Below are 27825 nucleotides of genomic sequence, written 5' to 3' on the forward strand. Positions count from 1 at the left end.
TGTTTTGTGATCCTGGTATAAAAGGTGGTCTAGAAATGTTCTCAATTAATATTATATTGCACATTTTACATTTTTAATGAAATACATTTCTTTTTAGAGCTGGCAGAAATATTTACATTTTTGAAATATTGATGAAATGCTTTTCACAAAGAAAGGAAACATTTTCACATGAATTTGAAAATAAAAATCTTCATAAATTTTTTTTAAATCCTGAATTCTTTTCATGAAAAATTCTGCATTTTTTCATGAAAAAAAAATTGTTTTCATGAATAAATTCAGATGTTTTCCTTTAACTATTTTTCACAAAAAAATTTTGATTTGTTTTCCCCATAATTTTGTTTGCTGCTTTTGTGCCTTAGCCCTGATCCTACAATCACTTATGCACATGCTTAACCATCATTGGTGAAGTTAAGCACATGTATAAGTGGTAGCAGGATCAGGGCCCTGATCCTACAAAACACTTAATATGCTTAAACAAGTTCTGTAGACTTCAACGGAACTATGCATATCCTTAAAGTTAACCATGTGTTTAAACACTTTGCTGAATTGGGGTCTTATACATCAATTTAACCCTTATTGAACTCTCTGCATTTAAACTCCTAGCCCCTGGCATTTTTATCTCATAGGAAAATGAAAAACTGTCTCCCTAAAAGGGTTGTTGGCAGAAGGGATAGAACCTGGGACCTCTGAATTTTAAAGCACAAGCATCAATCTAAAAAATGCTCCTTTGCCAGCCAAGGCTTTACCAATCACATCAACTTTTAGATGTGACCCAGACAACACTAGACAGGGACAGAACAGAATGGCACAGTGAGTGGGTCTGGGTAACACAAGCACTAGCATATAGTGAGGATTTTTGACACTAGGATGGTGCTTGTTTGAAGAGTGTTCTACACTCAAGCTCTTCTTACTGGTTTTCCTGGGCTGACAGCCCACTTTCTGAGAAGGAGTTGGTGTTGTTCAAGCCATCTTCTGCCTGGGACCGCTGCTGTTTCTCCCGTTCCCTTCTACGCCGCTCTCTCGCTGCCTCCTCCTCATCCTCCACACTCCACTGTGCTGTCAGCCTGTCAACCAGAAGGGAAATGCATTCTTAATGCAGGCAGCCAGTTCCAAGAGAAGCAAATGAAGGGAAAACGTCCCAGAATCTCAGGATAAAAACACAGCACTGCGTGGGCCCCATTCTGTGAGCTTCACTCCTGCCAAGCCAGGAGCACTTATTTACCTTAGCAGCATGCCTGGAAGCCAAGGAGACAACTTGTGTAAGTGCTACAGAACATGAGAAAGTAGGATTGCAGAATCAGGCCATGTATGAGAGGACTGGATTGCTTCTTAGGGGATGGGTAACAAAATGTGTATGATAGAGTCATAAGAACAGCCCTACTGGGTCAGACCAAAGGTCCATCTAGCCCAGTATCCTGTCTTCTGACAGCGGCCAGTGCCAGGTGCCCCAGAGGGAATGAACAGAACAGGTAATCATCAAGTGATCCATCCCCTGTCCCTCATTCCCAGTTTCTGACAAACAGAGGCTAGGGACACCATTCCCGCCCAACCTGGCTAATAGCCATTGATGGACCTATCCTCAATGAACTTATCTAGTTCTTTTTTTTTAATTTATCTAGTCTTTCATATGTGAAGTGACAATATGTCTTATTCTTTCCAAGGTAGTCCCATTTTCCAATGGATTGTATCAGAAATTTGAAACTAAAACAGGATACCTAATTATCCCATAAAGCTGGTCAAAATGTATTCCATGGAACTGTTTTCCATCAAAAAAAAAAAAGTGCAGTTTTGTCAAAATCAAAACATTTCATGGCAATGCGTCCATTTCAATGAAATTTTCAATGGGAAAAAAGTCAGAACAAATCATTTTTCATTTTGTTTCAATAAAGTCAAAATGTTTCTTTTTGGCTATCATTGCAAGTCATTTCATGCTGACCTTTATACTAAATATCGACTTCACTATTACATTATATTTAGTATGTTACAGGTAATCTTTTACTATAATATGAAAATCAGCATGAATATGGTCAAAATGAAACATTTTGACTTTATTAAAACAAACCATTTGAATGGTCCCAAATTTAAATTTTTCAAAATTTTCATTCTTTGGGAAATTTCAATATTTCAGCTTTTATTTCCCATCTGGAATTCCACCACCCCCACCCCCCCCGCTCCCCGCAAAATGCTGGAATTTCCCATGGGACAGAAATTCTGGTTTCCCACCAGCTCTAGTATCCCACAGGATGCTCAACAGCATGACTCACACTGTCTCAGCAGGGGTGCCGCTTAGAAATCCCCACTGCAGGGAAATTCTCCCTCCAGCACCTGGTGCCACCTACGCGATAGGTATTGCCCTACAGCCTGCCCACGCCTGCTACAGGATAGATGTCCTGCTTTCTTGGTTTGATCATCTGGTCATTTTCCTGTGTATCATCCAGCCTCAGCTGGCAGTGACCGAAAAGGGCATGTGAAAAGACTGTATGAATCTCCGTCCAGGGGGCAGCTACTCTTATCACACTGATATCATGGCAACTGATGGCCTTTCTGGCAGGCTCAACAAAAAGATCTAGCATTGGATGGCCTGGGAAACCAAATCACCTTCTAACCCCTAGGTCAGAGTTGAAGCACCTTGACAGGGCAGCATAGGGGAAGTGTGCTGCATAGCTGTTCTGTACGTGATGGTCCTGATTCAGGAAAGGACTTAAGCAAATGCACTTAAAAGGGATTTCAGAACGTGCTTAAGTGCTGTGCAGAGCAGGGATTCATTCCATAATCTGGGCCAAAGGAAGGATTTCTGCCCTCAGCTCTGTTAGTTCTGCCCCCTGCAGTAACATTGAAAGAATGACAAATATTATATATAACAATGATCCAGCTCTTGGAAATCCCAGGCCCTGAAGCTGAAAGGTTGCTCAATACTGTGAGAAATCCAAATCCAGGTTTGTGGGCCCCTGCACTCCCAGGGATAGAGACCTACACAGAGCAGACCTTGACATGGTTTCTTAATCAGCCGAGTAGTTATATTTTAATCAGAATTCCGGTGCCAAGCTGTTCTCTTGCTACAATGGTGCAGAGAATGTCGGAGGAGGGTACCCAGCGCTATCACTCAGCAGGGCTCCAGCTGTGCTCTGTGCTGTTTCCTTCCTCCCTTGCACAGAAGAAAATCCTGGCTTGGCTTCTCCCAGAATGTCCCAGCCTCCAGCTAATAAACCCTCTGTCAGCAGAGCAACCTCTCGGATCCCAGAGGAAATGATAAGGCCACAGCAACATTCCTACCCTGGTAATAACATGAATTTTCACGCAGGATCCACTCCTCCCCTTCTCTCCTCTTTCAGCACCATGCTGATTTTGGCGTGAGAGGGACAAGCCATGTCAGAGACCCAACCTGTCTAACTTCAGCACAGCAGAACACCAGCCCAGCAGCCCTGCCAGACTCAGGCTTCCACAGGGTCTCAGACTACAGCTGTGATAGAGTGAGGCCTGAGTCATTCATGGCCCCTATCAGCAGGGCTCCAGCTGAACTAGCCAGGGCTCCAATTCTTTTGCTTCATTGTAGTGGTGAGTCTATCTGACCCTACCCAGTTGCTGCCAATGAGCACTCCTACTCAGTACAAGGCACCAGGTTAATGAGGGCTCCAGATTGAAAGCGGGATTTGAAGGGGGCAGATGTTCCCCGGAGGTATTTTTGCAAACATACATAAAGGAGAGTTTTGAGGAAAGCATCAGTTTTTGAGCAAAGAGCAAAGTCCTTTGTTATGTTGATGATTTGTAAGGAGAGTAACATCCAGAGGCTCCAAGTGTGAGGCCCCATTGTGCTAGGTGCTGTACACACCAGAGGGCTGGTGTATATTTAAAGATGCACCAGCTTAACTAAAGGCGTGATTGGAAAGTGATTTAGTTACACTGGTGCAAAAGGCTGTGTGGATCTGCTTATTGCAGTTCAAACAAGGCTCATTTTTAAATCTTTACCTTAAATCAGTTAGGGATAGGTTTAAGCAAAACCTAAATAAACTACTCAAACCAGAATAAGTATGTTCCCACAGGGGTTTGCACCATCTTAACTAACCTGATGCAAACAGGTGTAGACAGGATCATAGAGAAAGATGGGCCCCTACCCCAAAGAGCTTACAATCTAAACAGACAAGACAGAGAAATGTGGAGATGGGAAACTGAAGCATTGTAACTTATCCAAGGATGCACACAGGTGACTGGCAGAGCTTGGAAGAAAATACAGGTCTCTTGACTCTCAATCTACTGCGTTAGCAATTAGACCACTCTGCCTCAGGGTACGTTCAGACTACCCGCCGGATCAGTGGGTAGCGATCAATTTATCAGGGATCTATATATCGCGTCTCATCTAGATGCGATATATCAATCCCCAAACACACTCCCGTTGACTCCAGAACTCCCCAGGGCAAATGGTGGTAGTGGAGTCGACAGGGGAGCCGCGGCTGTCGATCCCACACCTTGAGGACGGGAGGTAAGTTGAAATAAGATACGCAATCTTCAGCTACGGGAAGTCGATGTATCTTACTTCGACTTTGCCCCCCTAGTGTAGATCAGGCCTCAGAGTAATTGTTGCAAAGCGCTTTCCCCAGGCAGCTGTCAAGAGCCATCACTAAGGTGTCTCAAGCCAAGCATCCAAAATCATCAGTTACCTTTGAGAACCTTGGCCAGCATATTTGATGTTTCTTTGACTAGCTTGTTTTCCAGCCCTTTTTTGTGTGTTCTCAGACAACAATGTGTCTGAGCTCACCTCAATTTAAAGCTCCCTGCCATCCCAGTGTGGCACTACAGCACATGGCAATCATGCCAGAGACTTCAGAGGAGCTGGTGAGTAGGACTGAAAGAGCACAGAGAGCGTGGAGATTCCAGCTCACCACTGGGGTGTAGCACAGTTACAGTGCACAGCACAGCCCTGATTTCTCGTTCTCCCCACTCCACCCCCCTGCCATCTGCACAGGAATGGGCTTCTCCTGCCATCATGACCCAACACCACTGCCAGAAGGGACACTGCATTTTCTAAAAATTACATTACGTGAATTAAATTGCACCCCACTTCTCCCATCCTGCCTCTTCCATCCTGCCTTACTCCACACAGGAACAGAGAGCATGAAGCCACCAGAAACAAGACCCAAGCAAACTCCCTTCTTCATTCATTCCACACTCATATTTACTGTTTTCTCCATAGTTCCCATAGAAACAGTTGTCTGTGGTCCTGGCCAGGAGCCAAGGTGGGACGGGAGGGGGTTAAGATATATAAATGAAGTCATTCATTAAGCTCCGGCTCGACCTCCCTTTTTATGCAACAGAACTTGATAAGAGTCTCTGATTCAGAAAGGTTCTTAACCCCATCTGTCCTGGACTCCCCCAGTCATTAGGTGTGAGGACCACATTTTTGCCAGAGTAAGTGGGATTTTTGGAATTCACCTCATATTCCTTGGGGGCTGCAGTGGGACAGAATTAACTGCCCCCAAGGGGTGAACTGAAGTCTCCCAGGGGGGCTCCAATATAAATTGTGTGACAGTCATTTACATTATCAAATGAGCTTGGCTTGCAGCCCTCTCTGTTTCCCTCTCTGTTGGATGTGACTAATTCTCTCTCCATGACCTCACCAGCTCACTATTCTGTCACTGCATCTTCTGAACTGGCTGTGTGGAACGTGAGCGGAGGACTATAACAACAAGAACAATTGTATTGGGAGGAGGGAGGGAGAAATTAAACTGATTGCTCGGCCCAGTCGAAAGATACCCACCAAATTCACCCTGCCAAAGGACAGCCTGGCGTATTGGCTTCTCTTCCAACTGACCCACATTGCAATTATCCCAGTGCTGAGAGCCTCTTTGCCATAAACATGCAGGTCGCTGCTTTCTATTGTGCTGCACAGTGCTCAGAGGTCCGGGGCCTCCAGCTGGAGGGAAGCGCTGTCATGCTGAAAGCCTCTCCCAGACTTCTGTCAGGAAGAGGGGGTGCACCAAACAGTCCCAGCTGCAGCTCAGGCTGGGGTTTCTCTCTGATGTCACTTGTTTGTCAATGGCACTGCTAAAAATGTCCCCTCTTCAAAACCTTTGAGCAGATTTGGTGAATTTCGGTGCTCAAGAAGTGTAAGGGCTGGAAGCACTGGCCAGATCTGGGAATTGCACAAGCAGGCGTTGGCCAACCTTTCTTTATTACAGCTCTGCCAATGTGACTCCAAACTGGCCTGGATGCAACACACATGTGCAAGCTCATGCCCTGCCATTCCAGTCCTAAGTAGGAGCTGCTAATCACACAGTGGCTTAAAGAAATGGATATTATCCACTAGGGACTAGACTTGATTTACACTTAAAATTTCTACCAGCATAACTACATCAGTCAGGGATGTGGGGGGAAAAAAACACACCCTAGTGACACAGCTGTGCTGACAAAACCCCCACACACATGGCCAACCAAAAAGCGCATAGCTAACATCATCTGGGGAGATGGTGTTCCTATACTGGCAGAAACACTCTTTCTGTCGGCATATGCTGAGTCTTCACTAGGGGGCTGGGCCAGCATAGCTATGCCAATATAAGGTCTGTAGTGTAGACCTAGCCGTAGAACACTCATGTTGATTACATTTGTGGGATTTAGCCTTATGGGTAAGGATCAGAGCTGAAGGATTAGTACAGTCCATTATCTCACTGTATCCAGCCCTTCCCTCCCCTGCCCCCCAACATACAGCCAGTTTGCCTATTTTCAGTTGCAAATGTACATCACGATGAATAACCCATAGATCCAGAAATTGCACGTTAGGGACCATTTGACATTCATCACCTCTGAATCTCCCTTGCTTTAAACGCAGCCTTTCTACCAAACAATGTAAAGACTCTTCTGCATAGCACAGCCTCCCCCCACCATAGGCCTGCATCTTCCTTAGCGTATCCTTACACCCGGGAGTCCTAACTTTTGTGATGTCGTAACTTCTTAATGCAAAGACAGCTGCAAATATGTCCTGAGCACATGATATGAAGTCAATGTGCAGAGAAGAACCAAAGAAAAGGAGATGGAGAAAGAGGGAAAACTTGGACAGTCTCACATACACAGTGGGTCTGAGTTTGACCTCCTTTCTATACCATCTCTGGGGTTGCACAGGATGTGATTGAGGCCAGGCCATGAAAATATCAAAACGCATTGGAACTGATTATTTATGACTGATTAAACCAGGGGTCGGCAACCTGTAGCACGCAGCTCGCCAGGGTAAGCACTCTGGTGGGCCTGACCAGTTTGTTTACCTGCCACCTCTGCAGGTTCGGCCGCTTGCAGCTCCCACTGGCCGTGGTTCACCACTCCAGGCCAATGGGGGCAGCAGAAAGCCACAACCAGCACATCCCTTGGCCCGCGATGATTCCCGCTGCCCCCATTGGCCCGGAGCAGCGAACTGCAGCCAGTGGGAGCCGTGATCGGCTGAACCTGCGGAGGCGGCAGGTAAACAAACTGGTCTGGCCCACCAGGGTGCTTACCCTGGTGAGCCGCATGCCAGAGGTTGCCAACCCCTAGATTAAACTGCGCTCACATGCCATGTGGCTCTTTTGCAGTAACCTTTATGATCCTGCCTCCCATCCCCTGCACTGTGAACCCTGGGGAAATTCAGGGATTAATTAAGCTTTGACTTGGGCCAGCTGTGGGCTTGTCTACCCTGGCAATTAACAGCGCTACAACTTTCTTGCTCAGGGGTGTGAGAAAACACCTGCCTGAGCACAGCAAGTTGCAGCGGTGTAAAGCGCCAGTGTAAACAGTGCCCCAGCACTGGTAGCTACGCCCCTCGTTGGGGGGGGGTTAGAGCGCTGGGAGGGCTCTAAAATTCTAACAATTCCGCGGCAGTGCTTTAGCATTGCCAGTGGATCCAAATCTGGAGTCCCTCTAACTCTGCTTGTTTGAGACATGGTGGCTGTTAACTCCCACTCCTCACAACCAAGGATTTCAGGGAAGGTCACGTTCCCTGGGGCATACTCCTCACCCACGCTAGAGGAAATGATAGTGGCCAGGCAGGAGAATTTCTGGCACAGCTTCTGCCGTCTTTAAGGGAAGTGCCCCAGACTCTGGGAATCTTTTGCATGGTTCACAGCTAAAAGGAAGTTTTGCTGGCCCAGAACCAGCTCTCAGCACTGAAGCTAATTCCAGAAAGGAAAATGAAAAGCCTCCAGTGGTGGCTAGACTTCAAGGATCTGTGCCAGAATTCAATACCCCTATGCAAGTGAATTCAGCATTCCTGTCTCCTGAGCTAGAGTGGGAGCAAGTGCTATAAAATTATTTTCTTTGGTGCCTGTGTATGTAGGGTGACCAGAAGACCCGATTTTATAGGGACAATCCTAATTTTGGGGTCTTTTTCTTATATAGGCGCCTATAACGCCCCCACACCCCACCCCTGTCCCGATTTTTCACATTTGCTATCTGGTTTTCCTATGTGTATGTGAGGCAATCTTGTTCCCCTTCTTCCCCACCTGCATACACAAGGACCAGGGTAGGTGAAGGTAGCCTCAGGCTTTGGGATCATCTACTAGCACTCACAGCTGCAATTTATTACATGTGCAGCCATACATTCTGGATGGTATTTCCAAAAGCATTCAATGTTAATCTATCTCTGCTCCCATTGAACTCAATGGTAAAACTCCTGCTGACTTCAGTAGGAGCCAGGTTAGGCCAAAGCTGAGTGCTTCTGAAAATACCAGCCTAGAGAAGGAGGAGTGTCTGAAGCTGAAAGCAGGTGGCAATGGCAGCCCTGTGGATGTTTCCCCAGCACCCATCCCACTAGTTTTAACCAAGAGGGAAGGGAAAGGAAGATACCCCGGACTTATTCATGGGGTCTTCCCTTTGCCAATAAACCCATTTCTAGTGACAACCAGAAAATGTGACCTAGGTGACTCACAAGATATCCAGCTAGACTAAGACCTACGTCAATCAACTCATTCCTCCTACTGCTGACTTAATATTAAGGGTACATTTAGAATTAGTTCATAAAGAATTAATAGATGTGATAAGCATGTTATAGACATGAGTTGGCTTTGTTACAGATGGCTTTAAGGGCATCAGCGGAAGATTATAAATCATGGTTATAAGCAACCTATTGACCTGTTAGACCCTATAACAATTGAGTAAATCATCCATTAATCTTTATAAATGATAAATAAAAGAACGCTTAATGCCAAATGTGACTGATCATTGTCTATGGCATGTTCTTGTGGTCTTTGTCTACCCAAATAATGGGGTTTCCACTGCTTTCCTTGAGGAGATTGATGCAGTGTGTCTATCAGACATCACTGTTCGAGGACATGTACTGTAAGTTTTTTGCTGCTCAGTTCACTCCCATCACAGTTAGCCATACATCCCTTGGGTCAAACTAGAATCCAGCATGATTTCTCACAAGGTCCTATGATCAATGGAAATCAATGTGGGTAGGTGCCTAGGGACTTCTTCTATTGACAGTCCCAATAGGCACCCAGCTACTTCTTTAGACATCTAAAAATCTTTTAAAACATCAGGCCCCAAGTCACTCACCCAACCCAGGAAACCTGTAGCAGAGCAGGGAACTGAACCCAGCTCTCCAGCTAGCTCCCAACCACTGGACCATCCTTCTTCCTATGGAATGCAGGAAAAAGTGATTTCACTCCTCAACACAAGGCACAATTTTCCCTCTGGCTGACAAAATGACTACAACAAGGGGTATCTTTAACTTAGATGACCAGACAATGGAGCCATGTTTCTTGGGAGATAGGATTCTATGACCTATGATTAATGTTGTTTAATAGCAAAGACTCAGTAAAATTGTTACCTACTTTGGCAGCTAGGAGTGGGTTGGATAGTGTGAAGAAGGTGGGGGAAACCCTGTGACAGATATCCATATAGGCAGGGAGGTTAGTCTCCCAACCTATCCCTCAAGGGAAGAAATGTTTATTTTGGCGCTGAATGATTAGCTCATTGTTCAGACATGGAAGCTGTGCCAGAAATTCTCCTGCCTGGCGATATGTTTTAAAAGGTTTTTAGATGTCTAAAGAAGTAGCTGGGTGCCTGTTGGGTCTGTCAATAGAAGAAGTCCCTAGGCACCTACCCACATTGATTTCCATTGATCATAGGACCTTGTGAGAAATCATGCTGGATTCTAGTTTGACCCAAGGGATGTATGGCTAGCTGTGATCGAAGTGAACTGAGCAGCAGAAAATTTATAGTACATGTCCTCAAACAGTGATGTCTGATAGACACACTGCATCAATCTCCTCAAGGAAAGCAGTGGAAGCCCCATTATTTGGGTAGACAAAGACCACAAGAACATGCCACAGACAATGTCATATAAAGACATTGCTGTGCTGGACCATTATTAGTTCAATAACTGGGCTGCAAAGCTCAGTATGGAGTCTTTGTTACAAAGTTTAGACTAGAAGAGCATTGGGGAAAAAATGATACATATAATTCATCCTGTGCCTTTCTCTCATACTAAGCTTTTCTGCCTATCTCAGTCATTTCCCCCCACTTATCCTATAAATCACAGCTTTGCCTACAGGATCCAGACACCGGGGTAGAGCCAAGCTCCCACACATACCCCTTGAATCATCGCCAGTCTCATCTCTGCTGACCTGTTTGGTGCAAGGAGCTGGGGAAAAGAAACACTACTTACTTAAAAGGAAAACAGAACAAAGCAAATCTTGAGACAGGACCAGGCCAAGCAGTACAGGTAAAATAAGCAGCAGCCCAAAGCTTCACCCATCTCCTGAACAGAAACTGAACCAAACTGGACTGGACTTTCCAAAGAATTTTCTTCACTGCTTCTTCTAATAATTTTTTGTTTGCATGCACAGTAGCTCAGCTCAGCTCTGCATTGTGAGAGATTATCTTCACCCCAAGAGTCTATACTCTAAATCAGTTATGGGCAACCTGTGCCGCATGCAGCCCATCAGGGTAATCTGATTGCGGCCACAAGACATTTTGTTGATGTTGACCATCCGCAGGCACGGCCCCCCGCAGCTCCCAGCGGCTGCAGTTCTCTATTCCCAGCCAATGGGAGTGGTGGTCAGCAAAATGCCTCATAGCCTGCAATCAGATTACCCTGATGGGCTGCATGCGGCCCAGGGCCGCAGGTTGCCCACCACTGCCTTATAGCATTGCTTGCATTGTGATGCATTAACCCCCTTAGCACTGTATAGATTCCAGCATATAAGCCTTAGCATTGTATGTACTGTCATCCATTAAGCCCCTTAGCACTTCATGGATTCTAGCATACAGGCCTTGTAATAGTGCGTGTATTGTGGTACGTCAGCATCATTGCATCGGTTGTAGAGCATAAGTAAGCACCAAAATGTAAACCCCTTAAGTATTCAGTCTTCATCATCACGTGTTCCAGAGTCAAAGCCCTTCACAATTTAGTGGGTCCTAGACTTCTTTTAGATCTAGGGTTCCAGAATTCAGAACCTTGAAAGATAATGAGGTTTTGTTTCCATTTGCAGGAGGGTGATTGCTGGATAATAATAAATAATAATAATGTGTCACTTAGCCCTTGCAAGGAGGAAAATTTCACATAGATAAGGCAAGTATCTTGCCAGAAAGGTTCTGACAGTTTCACGAAACCCCATACAGTATTTTTTGGGGAAACTCGTTTCTACAATCTTCCCACCCCAATTTCAATGGGGACCTGATTCTGCTCTTGTTTACACTGGTGTAAACCAGGAGGGGCCACATAGAGGTTAATAACGTTACGCCAGTTTAGAACTAGCATAAGTGAGATCAAAATGAGGCCTGATGCTTTTTATAGTACTGATGAGTCGAGAGGTTAGAATCCAGGCACCCAACAATACTGCTTCATTCACTTATTCTATACCACTTCATTCTACAGAACTCCCCTGAGCCCTAGACACATAGGGCAGAGATCAGCACATGCACAACACTGAATAGCGGAGTGCAGAGTGGCAATGGGAGTGTGCTTCTCATTTCCCAGTGGGATTTAAGGTGTGCTTCCTTTATTACTATTATTTATTTTACAGTAGCAACTAGAAGTAACAACCAAGCTCAGAGTCCCATTGTGCCAGGCATTGTACATACACACAATGAGACAACCCCTGCCCCAAAGGGCTTACAGTTAAGACAAAGGCTGGAAGGGGCTGACAGGGGCACAGAATGGTGAAGCATCTTACCCATTGTCATCATGCAGCCAAGCCAGAAACAGAACGAAGTGTCCTGAGACCCAGACCAGTGTCCTGTCCACTGCCTCTTCTTACTGAAAAGCTCTCTGAGGTTGATTTGGCCATTTTTAGACTTGCAAACCAAACCCTTTCCCCCAGCATGCTCATTGACCACTATCAGTGGATGTTCCATCCATCCCCAGGGGTTTGCTTGCTTTACTAAGACTGTTCAGGCTTGGCAGGAATAAACCTCACTCCATGAACACTGAAGGGCTCAAGCCAGGTCCCGCTGATTTCAACGGGAGCAGAATTGGGCCCTAGTTGGCCAATAAGTCTGGAGAAATCGAAGCTCTGAAGGCGGGTAAGTGGAATGGTGGTAACAGAATGCAATAAAATTGACCACGCCATAGGGAGCCCCTGTACTATATGGAGCAGTAACGTTATAGTTAATGGCTAGATGCATGGCAGCTGCAGAGCTTCTAAGTGCTAGGAAATTCTGGGAATGAATCCACATGGTATTCAGGAGGGAACACTCACATTCCTCCATTGGCAAGAGCAGGATTAGTCAGCAGGCTTCAGGGGGACAGATGGGCAGGAAGAGCGGAATGTGGGTAACCTACGCATGCAAAGTCGCTCCGGGGAAGGGATATGGAGCCTTCCACAGCTGACCAGTGAGCTCAAATGGGGCAGGGTATCATTCTCCCAGCCCAGGCTTCAGAGGAGAGCATGAGGCTCTGTCTGCAAATGAAAGGATTTTGCTTGTGAGCATCTGGCTTTTGTGCTACAAATCTATTTGCCAGCATGACGCTAATGGTTGTTGATTTAACTGCTTTAGGGGAGGCAGAGAGTTTCACAGGAGCCAGGCCTCCTGCTTTCTGTTGCCTGCGTGGCCACTGACTCACTGGGTGATCCCTGACAAGTCGCTTAGCCTCAGATTCTCCATCTCTAAAATGGAGGTAACAACACTTAGCTACCTCACAGGATTAATCTGTTAATAGTTGCAAAGTGCTCCTTTGAGATCTTCTAATAAAAGGGTGCTGGATCACAACAAGGACGACAGATTCGGGGGGAGGGGGCCGACAGATTTGCTCTCCAAGCCCTGCCTTTCTCCCAACTCCTTCATTCACAGCAAAGGAAGGGGCCTAACTGTCCATGGCCTGAAATAACAGTCAGTTCCTCTGGCAGGGCTCAGTGTTGCTCAAAGCCAAGAGAGAGCTCAGTGCTACAACATGCATGTGGGTGGGTTAGCCCCAGGGTGGGACTGTGCAGCGGATCTTCCCCTCCGCCCTTTACAGCTTCCAAGACAATGGGTGCTGGGGAGGCTTGGAGGCTGGCTTACCCTCTCCTGTGTGAAGATGTGCACCCAGAGACACACTCGCACTCCTAGACAATACTGGGTGGGGAAAGGTAGCTGCCTCCCAGATAACATGCATCATTCCCACCCAATGAGGCCTGGTATTGACACTCAGATATCAGCACAACAATATGGCCTGCAAACAGCACAGCACTAGAGATAGGAAAGGGGTGGAGTCACTTTGGGAATCCTAAGGATCAGGGCACATCCCTCTAGCACTGTGTGATCCATCAGTCTGGCACACCGTGCCTGCTAGTGTGTCCTGGGAGCCCAGCAGAGCCTGTGCACAAAGCAGGCCTCACAGCATATGGACATTTGTCTCCCACGCCCCCCACTCATTCCTCTGCCTCAGTGAGCTTGCTAAGGTGCCTGTCGGCTATGCCCCGAATGATTGAGTAATGGTGCAAAAGAGCGAGGGGGGGGGATGACGGGGAGGACAACAACAAAAGGACTGAAAGGGTATTTCATGAGGGGAGAGGCCACTGTGGATCTGCGGGCTCTCGGGGAAAGATGGAGGCGGGGTGGAAGGCAGCGTTTTTAACCCCTAAAGCTGTACTTGTCCTCAGCAAATTGTGCTGAGATACTCAGCTGGAGCTTCTAAGTCCCCCTGCTGCTCCTAGGAGTAGACCCCAACATCCAGCAACAGCTGATCCCTGACCCAGTAGCCTGATCCCCTCCCAGTTGCCTCTGCCTCTCCATCCACTGCAGTAACACTGCATGGTGTCAAGTATTGGGGGTAGCCCTGTTAGTCTGTATCCACGAAAACAACGACTCCAGTGGCACTTTAAAGACGAACAGATTTATTTGGGCATAAGCGTGCATCTGAAGAAGTGGGTTTTTTTACCCACAAAAGCTTATGCCCAAATAAATCTGTTCATCTTTAAGGTGCCACCAGACTCGTTGTTTTTGCAGTAACACTGCCACCCCCAACTTGCTCCCTCCTCACTCCCCAGCAGACAATTGTTTTCACCTCCCCCATTTCTTCATTGAAAGTTCTCTTCCCCACCCCCTGGTATCTAGCCCCTAGATAACCTGGTGATAGGCACATCAAAAATGTGATGATTAATAGATAACCTACCCCAACCCCTCCCTCCACCACCCACTGCTGGTTCCCATCCTGATTCCAGAATCCCAGTCACAAATGTTCTGCACCCCAGTTGCCATTAACCCCCTACACACACACCCTTCCACAAGCTGCTTTCCTCTTCAGCCCAGAAATTCACTCCCAACCCAGCCCACCTCCCAGCCCTTCGAACACTCCCTACCCAGATCTTATCTGGAAAGTTCAGTGCTTGGAATGGTCAAACAAGGAAGGCAGCATCAAGAAATTGGGCATAGCATTTTCCCCATCACACAAACACTTGTGACTCCAGAGAAAGTTGGGGTGTGTGAGGAAGGGTAGGCAGGATAATGGGGCAGAAAAAACAACTGAGCAGGGTGATCCTCCATCAAACAAAATGTTCCCTCCAAGAGCTATGACAAATGGAGATGACAATCTGAAGAGCCAGTGGAATTGTGAAAATGCCTAAACCCCAGGAGAATTTAGAACAGAACCCATAGGCTGAACTGGTTCACAGAGTTCCAAAACGCAGATCACAGCAGCCCTCACCTTTAATCAAGAGATACAAACCATGGAGCCTGTAGGTACTTGGAGCAAGGATGCTTGGATCAAGATGCAGCATTGCATGAAGGGACATGCAGTCTCCACAGGCTGCATCTCCATGTTAAGGTACCATCTACATTGGGCCTGAAAGTAAGGGGAGTCTAATTTAAAATTCCATACTTTGGCTTTCCTTGCAAATATTAATGACTCCCCGGACTGATAAGATACCAAAAAAGCAATAATTCTATATGAATGAAGAAATGCCTTAGATCCTTCTCTTCACTGATAGCCTCCACATCTCTTCTTGATTCCCTGGCACTCCCCTTTTCTTGTGATGATATTCAGAGTTCAGATTGTGATGCTTTGGAAATTATCCTTATTATTTAGTGTATGTATTGCATTAGCACCTAGGAATGCCAGTCCTGGAACAGAACTCCATTGTGCTAGGTGCTGTACAAACACAGAACCAGCCTATGATTCCTGCCCTCAGAGAGTTGATCATGACTCAGTTCAAGCCTAAATCTTTTGAATCCCTCCACACAAAGAAGGGAAAAAAATCAAACCAGGTGATATGAGAGTGGAGGCTTTTCTATTATCCCTTCTTCACACACACACACCCCTACTTAAGTTGTAATAATGAAATGGGTAAGGAGATCTGATTACATGAAACCATCTCAAGGTTGCTTCTCATATTCAGAAGACAGTGGAAGCTGCATCCGTCCGTGAAAGATGCTATTTAAACCACCAGTGAACAGAGGCACATACAGTATAACAGGTTTATGAAGAAGTTGATTTGTAGGTTAATTAAACAGTAATATTCTGTTGTAAAACATTTGAGACTCAATGAATACAGAGAAGATAAAATTCTAGCAGGGGTGGTTAGTGAATCGAATTAATCAAAAGGACAAGCAATAGCTGCATATCTTATTGATAGGAATTCATTAGATAAAGAGAGAGAGAGAGAGAGAGAGATCTGAACATACAAAGTCTCATAACAGTGCTAGGTATTATCATTATTGTGTGTGCAGCATTGTTATAGCTGTGTTGGTCTCAGGGCATTAGAGAGATGAGGTAGGTCAGGTAATATCTTTTATTGGAGAGACTTCTATTGGTGAGAGAGACAAACTTTCGAGCTTGCACAGAGCTCTTCCAAGATATTAATAAAAGCTATTACCTCACCCACCTTGTCTCGTAGGTATTATCATTGCTAATTTATTACAAACAAGACAAAGCAGCCTGATGTCTGATGGATGCTCTTTTGCAATCCATTGACTGATAGAGACCATACCCAACAATGGGAGATCCTAGGTACACATTGAAGAGAAGAAGAATTAGATAAGCTTGTGAACTGCCTATTCTTTTTGGATGTCATTTCTAGTTAATTACAGTCACTTGTGCTGGGTATTCTATGCTATCATTGGGCGTATCCCTGGGCTCTGTTAGCCTGATGGATGTTTTCCAGTCACCAACTTTTCAGATGCAAATGACATGCTCCTGTCAAGTGTCTTCATGCAAAGCAACCCCCAGTATCCATCTCCCTTTGCCAGTGGCCAGAAAAAGAGCAAGAAGGGCTTGTTTTACAATCCACCTCCAGGATGCAACAAGATATTGCTAATGGCCCTCCAGGGAACAACTGCACTCACTCTCATGCCACCCATCGGGCATTAAGGCCTTGATCCAAAGCCTGTACAAATTGGATTGATCATTGTTCCTGTAGTTCTCCACTAGGGTCTTCACTGATAGCAAATGATGCCTATGGAAACAGCATCAGTTCATTGCCAGGACACTTCTGTGGTTGACTCATGTATCTGTGGTCAGAACTTCCCCTTAAATTCTATTTTCAGCTCCCCAGATCCTTGGGGTTTTCCACTAGGTCATTTATCTATGCAAAGTTTATCTATTCAAAGTTCGTAGGCCTCAAGTGTTATGCTAACTTGCTGAAGCTAATATCTTTCAGGATATAGGCCTGTAGGTTTCTTGCATTACTGCTGGATATAATTCAAAGCAGAATATAACACAAAGCAGTAAATATAATAAAGTCAGGCTAGCCCACTGGGCTACAGTAGCAGTGAATATTAACAATGGCAAATGAGCCCACTGGGCTACCCTGGACAACACGTACATCACCACACAGGAGCATGGCAGTGAATAGCTTATGTGGGGCAATGCGGCCAGTGAGAAGCTTAAGTGCAGCCCACAGAGTCTGAGGGAGCCCATGGCTGCCCTTCTCCTTAGTATGAAGGTGCGGCCCCTTTAGGATACTGTTCCCAGCTCCCATCAGGCGGCATGGCTGGGCTGCTTGAATTCGTATTCAGCAGTGTATGCTGGGATCTGTAGTCCCCGGGGGCCATGCCTCTCTATTAAAGACAAGCATGGACGCAATCTCTTTATTCCCAGCAAATCAGATGGAAACTCGGGGCTGCTGACAAGTTGCCAATGAGTCCCTTCATTGGACACAGTTACAGAGCCCTAGCGTCAGGATTAAAAGTGGGGAAAGCCATCAGCAATCTCTTGCCTCCAACAGTGTGGGAGAAAGCTCAGTGATTCAGCAGCATCTGAAGTCTCTGGAGCTTAGTCTGGTTTTACACCAGTGTGACTAAGCTCAGAGTCTGTCCCTGTGTTACCCATATAAATGTGACATACCAAGATGTGCACATGCACTATGTAGGCTTGTAGTGCAACCAGCCGGGGCTTATGGTGAACCTGGAAACTCCATTCATGTAGCAAAGCAGAATAAGAGCAGTACTCCCTTGCACCGCTGTAGTATCTTGAGTCCAAGAATCTCAAAGCACCTTAGGAACGTGAATGAGCTCAGCCCCGCACCAGTCCTGTGACGAAATAGGCAGAAAGAAAGTCCTGAATTGTTTAGTTGTGCAGTCAGCAATTCTGCTTATAGCAAAACTTAGAACGAAGTTCTGTGCGGAAAAAATGACTCTTCTACAGGAGGGTTTCACTGTGTATGAAAAGTTCTGCACAGTGTATGGATGGTCCTCTGCCTATATCTGAGCAACCCTCTGCCTTCTGTTGACCTCAGGGGGGTTATATCTGTGTAACCCAGAGTGAAATCCATCCCTTTTCCCCGCACATGGACAGGAACGATATATACAAACACCCACGCTAGAATCCAATTTAAAATCCACTTACCAAACGACTGACTCAACCACAGTTTTAATCCCCATCTTCCATCAAATCTCCCTCTAATCTGATAAAGCACCAGAGGGCAGGTATTCTTCCGAATGGGCACCTACAATCCCCATCAACATTTAGAGTAATTATGAACAGCTATTAAGAGGAGGTCTGGATTGGGGCATGTGTGAGTGCTTGGGTCATTTATCTATCTATGGAGCATGTGCAGCATGCTCATCACCCTTGTCTCCTCCAAAGAGTTTCAGCCCAGATTTGAATTCTGGGGAAGACTGAACAGGGGAGTCTTATTTTAGCGTAACTGTTTTGCCCAGCAGCACCCAATCCTGGCCCATTCTCTGAGTCGCGTGTCCTGTGTTTGAATGCATTTGATGATTCTATTCCACCTGTACTTGTTTACACCTTCCAACCCAGCCCCCAGTGCACTGTTACAAAATGAGATTCCATCAAATGGGGTGATTCCCCCGATCCAAGGCTAAGGAGAGGAAAATGTATGGGTCAGAATGGAGGTGACCATTCCCCTTTCTCTCCAAGAGGGCAATTCAATGTCAGGTGAAGTCAATGAGAGTCTTTCTGTGGTCTCCTGCAGGTATTGAACTGGCCTCCAAAAAGGGTAGTACAGGAAGTCCCTGGAAGAGAGAAGCCCTTCTGAGGTAAGGTTTAAGACTGCAGTAATGACCATGGGAATCCCCAAAATGAACTGGACTTGGAGACTGGAATCCCCCCTACCCAAAAACACACACTGCAGGCAGCCACTCCCACTAAGCTGGGGACCAGCAGCTGCTGGGGAAGTTGTACACCCCAGGGAAGACCAAGGTGCCCAAACTGTGGTTCAGAGGAGAGCATTAGTCTCCAGTGCTCCCATTTCCCACACCTCTAAGTCAAACTTAGCATTAAAGTAAAGAACAGAGCAGGGAGTTTCCCCTTTGAATCTGAGCTTTTGACGCCTTCCTGCATGGTTCATGATAAGCTTCCATAATGATCTGGGTGCAAAGGTCTAAGGAGCAAAAGTGGGGTTTCTACTCCACATTAGAAAGCAGCATGGTTGCAACTGAGTGGAGCCCCAGCCTCAGTAACTGAACAGAGCAGAGTGCAGCCATCCTGCCCGGAGAGATCTGGGCTCAGCATTTATTGAAAAAAGGAACCAAGGATCTTCTAACTGTCCAACAATCTGCCCTAGCAATTACACCCAGATGCTCAGATAGTATAAATCAGCACCTCTGCCTCCAATGAAATCAATAGACTGATGCAGATTTACACCAGCTGAGGATCTGGCCCTTTAAGGATTTCTGCCTAAAAACACACATACAGTTCACATATTAGCCTCCAAAAACTTTGCTAGACAAAGCCCCTCTCCTTCAGCTGAGACGCATATAAAGTCTCCAAGCCAAGAGGAAAAACCAGCAGGTTCAGGTAAATATTACAGTACGGTCATGTTCAGCTATTTTAACTATGTGATTCTGGAAAAACCATCAGTAAGCTCAGCTCTACCTTGCTAATATTGTTATTTGGTGTTTTATTTATTTTCCCTGCTTCCAAGATGTTCTGTCTGCTTAAGAGCCCTGTTAATGAATAGGTTCAACTGATTTACATATATGCGTGCACAAATAAACCACACCAGAACAATATTCTTCTTACCATGGAGCAGACACATTTCTCTCTGTGAAAGGAACAGCCCATAGAGTTTAGAATTAGCCAAATCAAATTGCCATGGTGGAAGATCAATGGACTGAGCTCCATGGAACAAAGAATTCTCCCTCTCTGCCTTTGCTAGGCAGGTACAGACTTACCTTATGAGGTTCTGTAACCCTTGTTTGCTGGAATTCCTCCTCAGGATCGCACTGGTCATTGTGGGAGAGGTTGATCTCAGGGCAGGCTCACAGATCCTGGCTGCTAAACCTCCTTTTCCTACTTTTTTTTTTCCTTTTTTAAAAAAAATTAAATAATCCTCTCCCTCTCCTCAGGAAGTTCTGCAGCTGGTTTCCTTTTGTTTCTCCAAGCCCCCCTGTTCAGCCCCCCTCTTGTCTCCTCCACCTCTACCTCCTCCACAGCCTAGTGGAAATGTCAGAGAAAAATCTTTCAGAGAGCAGCTTTGTAGTTCGAGGCAAAGCAGGGTCCCCTCCCTGCTCCCATCTGACTGCTGAGTGAGCTCAATGCAAAGCTTAAACCTCTCCTTTGCTCTAAAGGCTATTCTTCTTCTATTTGGCTATCTGTTTCTCTCTCTTCTCTCTTTACACTCCTCCTGCTTTATGCCTCTTTGTTTCTCCTCTTTTTCTCTCCTTCTGTTCCCCCTCCCCCACTCCTCATTTTTCTCTCTTTTTCTTCCCTTTCCGATCTTTCTGTCTGCATTAACTAATTGCATAAATTAGGAATAAAAGCCACTCAGGGACACAAAACCTGATTAGAGGAAAGACAGCAGAGGACAGATTTACAACTCTTGAGCCAAATCTTGAGCTCCCGTAAATCAGCAGCAATCCATTAAAATCAATGGTGCTACTCCAGTGTGCACCAGCTGAGAATCTGACCCATAGCCTCCATAGTCTAAATCTACTCTTAAAAAATTAATTGCAAGTCTCAGTAACTTGCAAAGAGGTTGCAACACTTTGTGGTTAAAAATGCTGTATCAAAGAATGAAGTGCAATGTGATTCGGTTTGCATCAGGCTGATTCAGACTACTGCATTTGAGGAGGCAGTGCAGGACTAGTGGACAGAGCACTGGACTGGGATTCAGGACAACTAAATTCTGTTCCCATCTCTACCTCTGACTTGCTGGGTGAGCTTGGGTCAATCACTTCTGCTCTCTGTACTTCCATTTCTCCATCCATAAAATGGGGGTGATGAGACTGGCCTCCTTCATAAAGTTCTTCACAATCTATTGAAAAGTGCTCAATAAGAGTTAGGTGTCATTATTATGATGTCAACTGGGTGGTCTTGGATAGCACTTTGGACTATGCCTTGGAATATGATGTTCAGATTTAAAAGTTTATTAGAGAATGTTTAAATAAAAATGATACAAAGAGTTCAAAGCGTCAGTTGTTGGTCATTGGGGGCAACATACAAAGTATAGGGGGACGCTGGTATGTGGGAATTGGTTAGCACATAACATATATAGTCTGCAAGGTCCCCCAATGCGGGTTGTATGGTGAGTGGGATCAAGAAGCAGTGAGGGTACATCGCTCATACAGTTAGTTACACGCAGTCATGGGTATAAGTAAGTGGGCTTCTACTTCTGGTTCTGCCCCATCCCGCCAAGTGATGTTGGACAAGTTACTGTGCCTCTGTTTCCCCTCCCACCCTGAGTCTGTCTTGTCCATTTAGATTGTAAACTCAATGGGGCAGGGAGTTTGTGTACAGTCCTTTAGTCAGGGGCATCGATGTGCCACTGTAATACAAAGAAGAGAGGACTCTGTGGGAGCATAGGGTTAGCAGCCAATAACTACTGAGATCTAATCCCATCTTTGATATTCATTTGTTGGGTGATAGTGGGCAGGTCAAGTAACCTCTCTGCCACAGTTTCCCCATTGGTGGAAAGGGAATATCAACCCTGACCTCTCTAAAAGGTGTATTGTGAGAATTATAAAGTGTCATTATCAGGACCAACATGTATTGAGATTTTTACATGCCACTCTCCCTGTATCTCATAAAATGTGCATATGTTTTCTTTGGATGAGTAATGGTGGACTATTTACGGTAGCTTGGTTGTTTGAAATGTAGATGTCTGATAACTGCCCACATAATAAATGAAGAAATATCAGTAAAGAGAAACTGCACTGAAATAAATACAGACAGGTATTAAATGTTAAAAAAACAAAAAACAAAACCCACACTTTAAAAATGGGTTTCTTTGTTAATTGTTTATGTATTTACCAAACATCCCATAAATGATGAGAAATAATAAAAGCAGCTAGGCGCAGTGATTGCTCTTGTACTGGGATCACGGATGGACTATGTGCTGGAGTATATTTATTTTACACCTCTACATTCTGTGAGGCTAGGTGGAACTAGGAGAGCAATCAGCAAAGGTCTCTAATATTCAACAAGAGAAAGGCCCAGCCACTGCAAGCATGTATATGTGAGTTTGGCTTTAAGCAGACTCGCTCCCACTGACTTCATTGGGACTGCTCACATGCTTAAAGTTAAGCACACGTCCAGGCATTTGCAGGATCAGAGCCTCTGGTCTTTTGAAGTCACTGGCCAAATGCCCAACGGTTTTCTGCAAGATGGAAGAGTGATGAGAGGGCTTGATCCTGCAAATGTTCATTGATTTCAGTGATGCAGCTCTTAGCATGGGGCCCACCACTCAGATGGTACCATTCTAGGGTTTTTATAAGGGGCTGGTGGTGAATGCAGGCAGAGACAAAGGGGCAGTGAAGCTAACAGTGATGGCATTGCCACAACAACTGCTGCTGAATGAAATCACAGCTCTTATTATAGCCAGAGAAGCCACACTATCTGTAGCAAACTCAGGAGGGGCAGAGAGGAATGTGAAAGACCTGGATTTGATAACTATGGGGAGGCTGGAAGCACATGCCTGCCAAGGGTTGGGAGGTGGGCTCATCAGGAGGCATATGAGGCCAGACCCTCCTTTAGTGTAAACTGGCACAGAGACATTTGCTTCAGTGGAGCTATGCTGGTTTACACGAGCTGAGGACCGGGTCCAGAGACAATTGTCTTGCCCACATGCTTCCACTCAATAAACACCAGTGCCTTGTGGCAAAGAAACCAAAGAAACCACCCGCTATTAAATATGCAAGAGGTTTTCAAACCAAAACTTTTAGCCTAGAGGAGAAGGTAGAGTCCAGCAGTGCTAAAATCCTGCACCTTAGTCAATTCTGCCTAGAAGCTAGTCGTGGGTGCCCTTCTATAAACAACCCCCTTCTCCGCAAGGGCTCATGTCCTCAGGAAGTGCAGAAGCCAAATGCAGTGAAGGATGTGGGTGTTTGCTCGCTGTATGGCAGATGGATTTCCTGAGCCAGCAGGGCATCTAGGATCAAGGAGAAGTCGGTTGGATTAGCTGTTTTAAGGGAAGTAGAGCGGGGGTGAAAGGTGGGAGGGGAGATAAGATCTTTGGAATGAACTGAGGAGGGTGACTGAAAAAGTAACTGGAGGGTGGGGGCAGAATACACCAAGATATGCAAAGGGTTCGGGTGGGTGGAAGGGTTACATTTCCCATTGCATTTCTACAGGGTTAAGGAATTCCCAGGTACCACTCCCTGACTGCAAATTCTCCAGGCTGGTGTGATGTGTTTGTGATGCTCCTCCTATAGTGAAGATTAATCAACATCCCATCCCTTTCATCTCTGTCAGAGAATGCAGGGAGATCAGGTGGGAGAAACACGCATGTCCAGCACTGGGAGGGTCACAGAGGACCCCATGGATGAGGGCCAGGGGAGTGCTTCTGTTTAAATGCCTGCATCTTCCAGATCCATCTCTCCAGTGTGCAAAAGGAAAATGCTAGCGATTGCACTTGGGGATGATCCATTCCCTTTGACTTAACTCAACTGGAGACACTGCAACTTTATTTTAAATTTTTTTTTAAAAAAAATCACTAAAGTTATGAGCGAGGGGGATCCCTACCTTACCCCCTCCTGGCTCGAGATGGTTTGACCCGCCAGAGGCAATTGAGGCTGAGGGCTTCTCCTGCACAATCTGTGTAGAATCAGAGGTCTCTCCCCCACCACCACACCACTGCCCAAGGTGGAGCATAGCTGCTTCAACGTGATTTATACTTCCATTCAAGGGCAGCGAGGGGTTAGCAGCATCAGCCATGGTCCCATCTGCCCAGCTCATACAGCACTGCCCACATAAACCTCAGGGTGCCATTCTAGAAACAGCATTGATGCTGCAGTAAGAAAAAGACACCAACCAAAAAAAGATGATTTATTTTCCTGCTGGAGTTTAACAAAAAATCAATCGAAATCTCTGCAGGGTTGTGGTGCATTTAGCACAAGACAAGAGGGGCCAATAACACAAGGCAGTTTGCTAGTGCATAGCATGTGTCTTCTAAGCCAAAGGCTTATAAAGAACTTTCCAGCAACAGACAAAAAGGGAAGGCTTTAAAGGTGAGTGGGATGGGGGGGAAGTGACTCAGTTCTGTTGCCCTGGGATGCAGGGAGGGAGTCCCAGAGAGATAGGGCTGCACCAGTTCTCTAATGACACAATCGCTCTGCTATGTAGCACGGGTTGCAAAATCATTTTGGAGGCTAAAGTATGTCTAGGAAAAAACAAGACTGTAGCACAGAAATGCAACCAGAGTGATTTGCTCTAGCACTGTTGCAATCAAAGGTCCCAGTCAGGGCCAATGTTGGGCATGAGCATGTAATTTGGCTACCCTAAGATCCCAATCTTTTAGGGGCACCTCCAGCCCAGCTGCCATGCCCTACTATGCACCAGCACAGTTTCTGGAGATCTGTTGCTTTAAGTACACCCCCACACACCACTGTGTGAGAGGGCTGACACCCAGCTGGGCAAATCCTGCCTGCTCTGGCTGCCTGAGTCCCACAGCACAGCTTTCAGCAGGGGAGGCTGCCCCTTTAAATGTGCTCCCTCTGCCTCTGTAGCCAGGAGCCACTCCCCCAATGCAGCTCCAGCCAGGACAGTAAAATGTCTAGTGCCAGTCCAGGGCCCAGTACTTGAAGATACTGAGCACCCACAACTCCCAGAGATGGGAGCAGAGGGTGCTTAACATCTGACAGGATCAGGCCCAGCATTTGTGGAACGTGCCTGTCCCCAGTGATGGGATGCCAAACCCGCTGAGATCATCCGCCCTCTGCCTCGCCTTTCCATTGACTTCAACAGGCATTGGATCAGGCCCCAGCACTGTAGAGCATGGGAGTGACTTGCGTTTTTAAGCATGCATGGAATTATTGATGGAGCAGCACAGCCTGCTTCAGAATGACTAGAGAACATGGGAATGAATTGAAAGTCTCTTCATTTAGATGGAGGCACAGGAAACCACCTTTCTATTCTTCACAGTCTGAGGCAGCTAGCCCTACCCAAGCCCTGGTTTCACTTAGAGCAATCTCGAGGCTGCTCTAACATGTGTTCTACTTCTCACAGCCCCTTGCAAGAGCACAAAATGCCCATTGTTCGGTGCTGTCCGCTACATCCCTTTTCTGTCCCTCCAGGAGTGGGGCCAGGATAGGGCTGCTCTACTCCAGCAGAGGATCCTCTTTACACAGACCATATTTCATGTCCTTTAAGGCCCCCCCTTACACCACAAGAGAAGCATAATGAGCTTGGGTACTTTGGAGAATCAGACCCTAGAACTGTAAAGGTTTCAGAGTAGCCCATTTGCTGTGTTCCCTCAGGTCCCGTGGAAGACAGGTCCTGGGCATATTTTTTCCTCCCTGTGTCTCCTCTTTAGAAGCGCTTCATTGACTACACTGAGTCCATTTCCCACAGGAACTCTGGATAAAGAAATTGCGCCTAACTGCATCTTCAGTGAGACCCTTGGTCAACTTCAACCTGTGCCCGGTGGTTCTTATGTTAGCTGCCAGCTCGAATAGTCCCGTCTCAGTGATTCTCTTGGTGCTCTTTGCCGATTTCCTATATGTTGGTAATGCACATTGGCACACGTCCACATGCCCTAACCACCAGGTAAGGCACCCCAACATGACAGGTTACCTTCAGGAGATCTTGCAGTAAGAAGGGGTGAGTGCACACCCCATGTCATTACTCTCTCTGTAATATTCCCACCTGGCCACTCCGCCTCTCAAAAAGGTCATTTACATACCACCAGCCAGTGAACCATTGCACTAGATACTTCAGCAAAATTGGTGGTGATGATATGGCAGGGAGGTGCCCTGTTTCCTAGCTGGTATAATCCTTCATACATCTTCACATTCTACTCTCTCCATCACTACCTCTCCTTCCACCGCCCCCCAACCCAATGGACCCACATTTCTCAGAAAGTCTGACAGAAGTAGGTCTCTTGGGATTATCTTTACAGCATTTGTCCTTCATCTTCAAACCTGGGCTAAATGAGAAGGGATGTGTTAATTGGAATGCCAGTCTAATGGATATGTAAGTAACCAATGGTGAGTGTGTTCTAGTCTGTGAAACAAATGTTACTTACTGATGTGTGTGATCCCTATTAATATGTCCCATCTCATTTTACTAAGGCTTGAAGATCGGTAGCCGACCACATTAAAGGTAATCCCAGTGAAACAGGGGCTTTAACAGTCTCAAATATCTTTCAGGTAGGAGTAGCCACTTATAAACTCATTGACTACACAATCAGGACTCTAGGACAGGATGGCTTATTTTGTGGGATTATATCAAGCTATTACGATTTTCAGGGCTTAATTCTGTAAGAAAGAAAGGAAGAGCCAGCAGATGGTCCCTTCTTTCCCTTAAGGGACTGACAAGGCGCTGAGTTTTCTGTCACTCATTAGCAACACCCTACTAGCTGGTTTAGGAGCAGTGCTGCCAGGCCCCCAAAAAAGGCCCAGGTGCATACTGATGGCTCTAATGAGAGCTTATATAACTACAGGTGGGCGTGAAAGTGTGTGAGATGAGGGTGGTCTGCTGGTTAAAGCAGACAATGGCCAATTGGATAAAACAGATGACTTGGAGTCAGGAAATCTGAGTTGTGTTCATGACTCCACTACATACTTGCTGGTTGGGGGCAAGTCTGTACCTCAGTTTCCTCCAGTGAAAATTGGAAACAAAATTACTTATCTGTGTGATAAGCATGTTAGGTGGCTTAATTCATAAGTGTCTCTAAAGCCTTGCCAGATTCTCGGACGGCAAGGGCTATAGATGTGCAAAACATTCTCATCAAGAGGCAAGGGAGCTACAGAGAGGGAAGAATCCATGTTTGTCCTCAGGATTGCCCCTGGAAGCAGAGCACTCCCGCTGGGCAAAATCCACCTCCCCTTCCGCAGCCTGAGAGGCAAAACAGTTTGTTTAGGTTCACAGTGACAGATTCCTAGGAACAACAAGTGTTTCACAGCATCCCAGCAAGGGATGCCTTGCTTAGGAGAGTCGAAGAGAAGAGAAGAGAAGAGAAGAGAAGAGAAGAGAAGGAAGGAAAGAGGACAAGGGGGAAGAGACTGAGAGAAAGATGCTGAAAAAAACAAAAAAAAGTTGGCAGGGGAGAGAGTTGGTGAGACCACCATTATTTGTATAACAGGGGCCCCAGCTGAGATCAGGACAACCTGGTGCTAGGTGCTGTACAAGCATGTAATAAGAGACACATCTTGTACCAGTGAGCTTACAGTTTAAGATAGACACATTATTCGACAAGCAGGGAACTAAGGCAGAAAGGCACTTGCCCAAGGTGACATAGGAAGCCTATAGCAGAGCTGGGAACTGAACCTAGATTATCTGAGCTCCTGTCCACTGCTCAACCACAAAAGCATCTTCCTCTCTAGAGCGCCTTAATCACAGCATCTGGGGCTTGGAAACAGGCTTCTGGAGGTATCTCTCAGGCCTGCAAGGCAGCTGGTACCAGTACGAGAGGGATGATAAACAGGAGAGAAAAGGGAGAGAGAGATGCTGCCTAGGCCAACCACAAAGAAGGCAGCCCTTAGATCACACCCCAGACAACATTCATTTTGACTGAGATGTTCAAAGCTGTCCTAAGGGATTGGACA

General features: G+C 46.1%; 1 protein-coding gene across 3 annotated transcripts in view; it reads right to left on the bottom strand.

Annotated features, from left to right (window-relative positions):
- The window catches only part of LSP1 (lymphocyte specific protein 1), an 89228-nt gene that overhangs the window by 45632 nt on the left and 15771 nt on the right, over positions 1 to 27825 (bottom strand). Inside the window, exons 1-2 of one of the 3 annotated variants that reach the window (XM_030560590.1) lie at positions 20017 to 20337; positions 912 to 1064 (exon numbers count right to left, since the gene is read on the bottom strand). The exons of 1 other annotated variant lie outside the window; for it this stretch is intronic. In XM_030560590.1, the coding sequence (XP_030416450.1) occupies positions 912 to 1064; positions 20017 to 20075 (212 nt within the window). In that variant the 5' untranslated portion in view covers positions 20076 to 20337. Of the gene's footprint in view, positions 1 to 911; positions 1065 to 20016; positions 20338 to 27825 lie in introns of those variants that run through there. One more of the 3 variants, XM_030560589.1, reaches the window with a different exon arrangement.

Source organism: Gopherus evgoodei, chromosome 4, assembly GCF_007399415.2.
Source record: "Gopherus evgoodei ecotype Sinaloan lineage chromosome 4, rGopEvg1_v1.p, whole genome shotgun sequence".
Taxonomy (NCBI): domain Eukaryota; kingdom Metazoa; phylum Chordata; order Testudines; family Testudinidae; genus Gopherus; species Gopherus evgoodei.